The 6451-nt window shown below is 38.3% G+C and overlaps 1 protein-coding gene across 1 annotated transcript; it reads right to left on the bottom strand.

Moving 5' to 3' along the window:
- Nucleotides 1-5203: 5203 nt before the first annotated feature.
- Nucleotides 5204-6136, bottom strand: LOC149214048 (uncharacterized). The gene has a single exon (XM_089389272.1). It carries the CDS (start codon nucleotides 6134-6136, stop codon nucleotides 5204-5206), a length of 933 nt encoding a protein of 310 aa, XP_089245398.1.
- Between the last annotated feature and the right edge of the window lie 315 nt (nucleotides 6137-6451).

Genomic DNA, 6451 nt, shown 5'->3' with positions numbered 1-6451 from the left:
CGAAAATTTAGGGAAGCCCTTGAAATTGAGAAAAGACCGAACAATCTCAATAGAGAGGACGGATGGAAGATAAGCAGTTGCTGGATCCCAACCCTCTCTTCCTAATTGAAGGATTATATTTTTTATTAATTAACTTATTTAACTTGATAATATTTTCTTGTTACTTATTATTATTATTATTATTATTGATTGATTTATTTATTTATTTATTTTTATTTTTATTTTATTTTATTTATTTATTTATTTATTTATTTTTATTTTTATTCTTTTTATTTATTTATTTATTTATAGAGTTCAGGCTTCTGTGATCCATATCAAGTTTGTGAGAGATTTTTCGGCAAAAATCACATGGAATACCATTTGTTGACGCGTTTCGAACCAACTAGTGTGGTTCATCGTCAGGACAAGTTTTATTTATTATTTTTTTATTTTTTTATTTATTATTTTTTTAATTAATTAATTTATGGTTATTTGTTATGTTCTAATTAATTAACTAATTTATTTTTATTATTTATTTATTTTAGTACCTTTTATAACCAGCTTCTTTAATTTACATACATTAATATTTTTTTATGTATTTTTATTTTTTATTACCTCGTTCCAATTATTTTTATTTTTTAAGTTACCTCATTCCTATATTTTTATTAATTCTAACTAACTTTTATTAACAACCTATTATTATATTCTTTATAATTATTAATTATTAAATAAATAAATGAATTAATTTTTTAACTAAACATTAACACCAATTAAAATTATTTTATTTATTAAAAATGAATAATAATAATAATAATAATAGTAGTAGTAGTAGTAGTAATAATATTAATAATTTGACCCTGGTCCCAAAGTCAAAATTAGCCGTTGGTCGAATTAGCCGTTGGAGACTCTGCTCAGACTATTTAACATGCTAAGCTGGATCTGTTTCTTCAACTTGTCCTGACGATGAACCACACTAGTTGGTTCGAAACGCGTCGACAAATGATATTTTATGTGATTTACGCTGAAGAATCTCTCATAAATTGATATGGATCACAGAAGCCTCAATTCAACAACTACAATAGATATTTTAAATGAATAGAACATTCTAGTATTGATATTATTCATTTGATTCATGGTGCATTCTCAAGTGGGAAGAGGATTTTGGTAAAAGGCGGCTAGGAAATTATATTAAATGTCAATTTTAGAACATATACATCTACTACTAAATTTGAAGTCAATTCCTTGGGATGAGTTTACAACTATTTTTGTGGCTAAAATGTCTTCAAAAAATGCAATCGAAAACTATGTATAAGTAGTGAAAAAAATTCATTCCTTCTTGTCTCAAGACCACGTCAAGGATTACCTGTAGGCCTTGTAGGAGTTCCTACACTTATCTTGTTGGGAATTTTACAAATATGCATGGGTTCAATGTTGCTATGAGATGTAAAAAAAAATCTCCACTATCATGAAAAAGGTGAAACCCTCATTGACTGAACCAACACTCATTAAATATATTTTCATTTCAATTGCCATATTTGAGAAGGCAATATTTTACAAATTTTATCTCATGAATATTTGTGAAACTAAAACTAAAAATAAAAAATTATGAAATGAGTCCAAAGTGTAGTGAATGGAGTTGAAATTCATGTGGGAATTTGAGAGTTTGAAATTAGTATGCCTTTTGTAAAGTAATTTAGTAATGATAAAATCAAGGTAGAGATAAATTTTAAGTTAAAGTTTAAAAGTCACGAAGGAGTCATTTAAATATTAGGCACATATTAGGCGCATGATCAGTGTTACTCGACACCCAAAGTTTTTAGATTTTGATCAAGTCATTGCATAAGGGTTTCTTTTTGACATGAAACCTTATAACTCAAGTGAGGTAAACATTGTTAAAAGTGTCAATGTCATGTCAATCCAAAGTAAAATATTGTAATGAAAATTCTAGTTTTTTTTTTTTCCTCTCGAAAAATCTGTAATTTTTCATTAGATTTGGAAAAATTACATATTGTAGATGCGTTACGCATATGTTGTTGCCACTATGGGCAATGATCATGTGAAAAGTAACATATAAGAAACTATGAGTATCTATAGCTAGATATACCTTGCAGGGCAATCTGCTATAATTTGTTGTATATACTGTCAAAAACTGTGTCTATACATTGAGCCTCACTAGGCTTACATGCTTTGTTCTGTACATTCCAAAATAACATATTGTATTGTTCAGATAAGTAGCAAAAACGCAAAACAAGTAATAGCACCCTGTTCAGTGATCAGGGCCTCTCTGATAGATTTGATCTATGTATGGCCGATGATAATACTGGTAGCCATTTGTCCCTTGCTGTTCGGTAATCTCCCACACACCCCTGTGCATCAACGCGGCCTCCTTGGATAATTTTTCAGCATGGCTGTTATGCTCCCTGTAGATATGAGAGCACGTAATATTGTTAAATGCTGCCTTAAACATAAATACTTCATTTAGAATATTTATTAGTGTGTGTATGTGACAGTCAAATATGCCATTGAACCAATTTATAATGATTTTTGAATCCCCAAAGATGTTTATGTTGTAACAATGGTGGCCCAGTGTGAAATGTAGTAAGTGGCGCAATGTTATTAGTTCAACAAAGTTATTGGTTCCAGCACCGAAGCCTAATTTGACTTTATAGTAATGCTGTGCATTTATGTAAAATGAAACCACCACCGCATCCATGTTGATTCGCGGCCCCATCAAAGAAGGCCCATGGTGTGTTTGTGTCAATACATGACAGTGGGTGTGTTCAGCGATCTTTGGGTGGCGGGGGATCTGGAATCTCCTCTAGTGTTGATATAATCCCTGCCTCAATCTGTGGCCAGTGAGCAGGCCTGTTGTCAAATATATGGCGATTTTGAGCTTTCCAAATGTGCCAGGTGATGAGTAATGGAAGGTTTATGATCTTTGATCCTTTGTGTCTATGAGCCCATTCTTCCCATGCGGATTTGAGGTCATCTCCTTCCCAGTGCCCGGTGTATGGAATCGAAATTGATAGAGAGGACCACAGGTCTAATATAACACTGCAGCGTAGAAAGAGGTGCTCTGTGGATTTTGATGCACCTTTGCATAGTATGCACCAGGTGGGCCCATGATAAGCTCTATGTAAGAGCTTCTCCCCTGTAGGTACCTTGTTCCTCAGCATACACCAAAAAAATAGCTTGGTTCTTGGCAGTGTAGTGAGCTTCCAAATGCTTCTCCACCAAGAAGGGATGATATCCGGTTTTGTGAGTTTAGGACGATGTACCCGAACTTTGGAGAGTGTTTTCCATTCTCAGCCTGGCTCCATATTAGTTCCTCTGGACCCTCTTTGATTCTGATATGGGATTCATTTAAAGCAGCTCTAAATTCCTACCATTCCTGATGCCATCTTTGAGGAAGGTTCATCTGGTGCGTCGTCCTCCATGCCTGATTAAACATCCCTGAGTTCTGCTGGTCAACAATGTGTGCAAATACTTTGATTTCCCGTGAGTGAAGGAATCTAATGAGATCTTGGGAAAGGATATGCATGCCTCCACTTCCAATCCATGGATCGAGTCCTATTCTAGCCAAGGATCCATCATTGATCCTCCATACCAACTTATCTCTGACTAGTGGCAATGAATGTAGCAACGCCTTCCATATAGATGAGGTGCCTGTTTTCTACCAGCTAGGACGCCTGACCCAATCCATCAGATCTTGGGACCAAATACATTTATGATATGATAGGCGAGTCCAAATATTCTGACTAGTCAACAAGGACTAGCCCATTTTGGATGCAAGGGCTTGTGCAAATAGAGGAAGATCTTTTAGACCCCATCCCCCCCATCTTTTTGGTAAAGCTATCTTTTGCCAGCGGATCCAGGCGAAAATACGTTTATCTTGACTCCTAGCCCAGAGATATCTATTGCACAATTTTTATAGTCGAGCTAGAATATATCTGGGAATCTATGCAAGAGCCATCCAGAAAACTGGGGTAGCTTCTAGGACCGATTTGATAAGAACTAAATGACCTACCCTAGATAGATATCTGTGGCTCCAACAGCTGAGCCTTTTCTCCAATTTTGTAACAAGCCATACCCAATCTGCTATCCTTTGACACGTGGGCTTTAACCAATAACCCAGATATTTTAGTCCTCTGTCCATTGGATGGATGCTGTAGGCAAATACTTGATGAGCATACTGAGATTCATGAACAATTGTGCGAGCGAATGTGATTGTGGATTTTTGTTGATTTACAAGCATGCCAGTAGCAATTGAAAAAAGATGGAGGATCCGGGAGAAAGCCTGTGAATCTCTGATGCTGCCGTCCAGCATGATAAGAACATCGTCCACAAATAAAAGATGAGTGAGATAGCAGTCATCAGTGATCTTGAGACCACCGAGGGATCCGTCTCTCTTAGCTGTCATGATTAATCTACTAAGCCCTTCCATGACAATGAGAAATAAGAGAGGAGATAAGGGGCAGCCCTATCTGAGACCCCTTTCAGCATGAAAGAAGTGGGAAGTTGCACCATTGATGAGGAAACTGTAAGTAGGGGTGGTGACGCATGCCATGATCTAGTTGATGAGATTATGTGGGAAACCCAGGTGAATGAGGAGCATTTTGATATAAAGCCAGCTGACCCGGTCAAAAGCTTTTGACAGATCGATCTTGAGGATGATGCTTTTGAGATGTTTGAACCAAATAGAGTGGAGGGCTTCTTGAGCGGAACCTATAGCTTCATGGATCTGTCGATCTTCAAGAAAAGCAAATTGCTGGGGAGAAATATTTTTAGAAAGGATGGGTCGAAGGTGATTTGCGATAATCTTGGAGATGATCTTGTATAGGCAATTGCACAAAGATATGGGACGATAGTCATCAAAGGAGGATGGGTTGTCAGACTTTGGAATGAGGGCAATAAAAGTAGAGTTAATAGCATGATATAAGCGACCAGATGATCTGCTCTCCTCCACCACCCACAGTAGGTCTTGTCCCAATAGTTCATAAAAAGCTATATAGAATTCGACTGTCCAACCATCCGGGCCAGGGCTTTTATCCTTTTTGAACCATTTTAAGGTACTTTCTAATTCTCCTGTTGTGACAGGTGATGTGAGTTCAGCTGTATCTTCCTCATTTACAAATCTAGGGAAATGATTTGCCACATTTATGATCTCTGCCAGATTTGTGCCTGGTGGGTTCCTGTAAATGCTCCTGAAGTGAGAAGTTCCCAGCTAAGAGAGCTTATTGAAAGAGTCCACATTGCCTCCTTTCGGGAGAGGGAGGTTCCAAATAGTATTTGTGACTTTCCTCCCTTTTGCGTAATTTTGAAAAAACTTTGAGTTTTCATCGCCAGCCTTGAGCCATATGGCTCTGCTTCTCAATCTTTGTGATTCTTCCCTCAATTTGAGAATATGAACCTTTTGGTTCTCCAACTCGATCAAACGTGCCTTTTCTTCTCCTGTGTTGAACCCCAAGTTCCGATCATCCAATAAGGTGCACAGTTCAGCTTCAATGTGACAGAGCTGAGTGTTTTCCCTGTTATTCTTATCCTTTGCCCAATTGATAGCCTGATGCTTCAGCATGGAGAGGTTTTTGCAAAAGCCTTTTGCCATGGATGCCTCTCTATCGATGGGGTTTGCAACCCAGAAATCAGTAACCAGCTTTATGAAGTTAGGGTCCTGCAGCCATGTGTGATTGAATTTGAAGGGGGCCTTCGGCTTCTGGTGAGGGCCAAGTATTTCCAGATAAATAGGGGAGTGATCAGAGATACCCCCTATGCCAACCCATTGCTTGTAATGGTGAAGTTGTTGAAGGAGCAAACCCTTCATCAAGAATCTGTCAAGTCTACGGGCCAATGTCGTTGCACCCACTCTCTTGTTCCTCCAGGTGGGCAGAGGATTTTGCATAGGGACATCCATAAAGTTGGTCTGTTCCAAGATGTTTGTCATATACCCAGTGATGGTATCCACCTGAGCCGAAGATCCCCAGGATTCCCTGAAGCCCAAAGAAAAATTAAGATCCCCGCCCAGAATAATGTGGTCAGGGATAAGAAGGGAGAGGTTTAGGAAATGAGACCAAAAAGTTTCTCTCTGGTGGCAGGGGCCATATACATTCACAATACGGAGGGTTTTGCCAAGTTCATCAAAGAATACATCGATACCCATGAAACCAGATCACCCCAGGATGCATCAACCTTGATGGTCTTAGGGTTATATCCGATAGCCAGTCCCCCAGATCGCCCAGTCGCATCAATAGCCATAAAATTCCATCTCGGGGCCAGAGCTTGCAAAGAGAGGGTGATATGCTAAGCCTGTCCTAGAGTCTCTTGAAGCAAAATAATGTCAGATGGCTCAACCTCAATAAGTCTCCGTAAGGCTAGTTTCTTGGGGGCACTAGCCAAGCCCCTGCAATTGAAAGATAAGCATTTCATGGGGGGGCGCTTCTCGGGGTATAATGTGCTCTAAGGACCCCATCGAGAG

The sequence above is a fragment of the Pinus tabuliformis genome, chromosome 1_1 (genome assembly GCF_031772625.1).
Source record: "Pinus tabuliformis cultivar Carrire ecotype Pingquan chromosome 1_1, CPIR1, whole genome shotgun sequence".
Lineage (NCBI taxonomy): Eukaryota > Viridiplantae > Streptophyta > Pinopsida > Pinales > Pinaceae > Pinus > Pinus tabuliformis.
This window is presented reverse-complemented; position numbering and strand designations above follow the sequence as displayed.

Coding starts and splice junctions, on each gene's coding strand:
- LOC149214048 (XM_089389272.1), bottom strand. CDS start 6,136: ATGGGTATCGATGTATTCTTTGATGAACTTGGCAAAACCCTCCGTATT.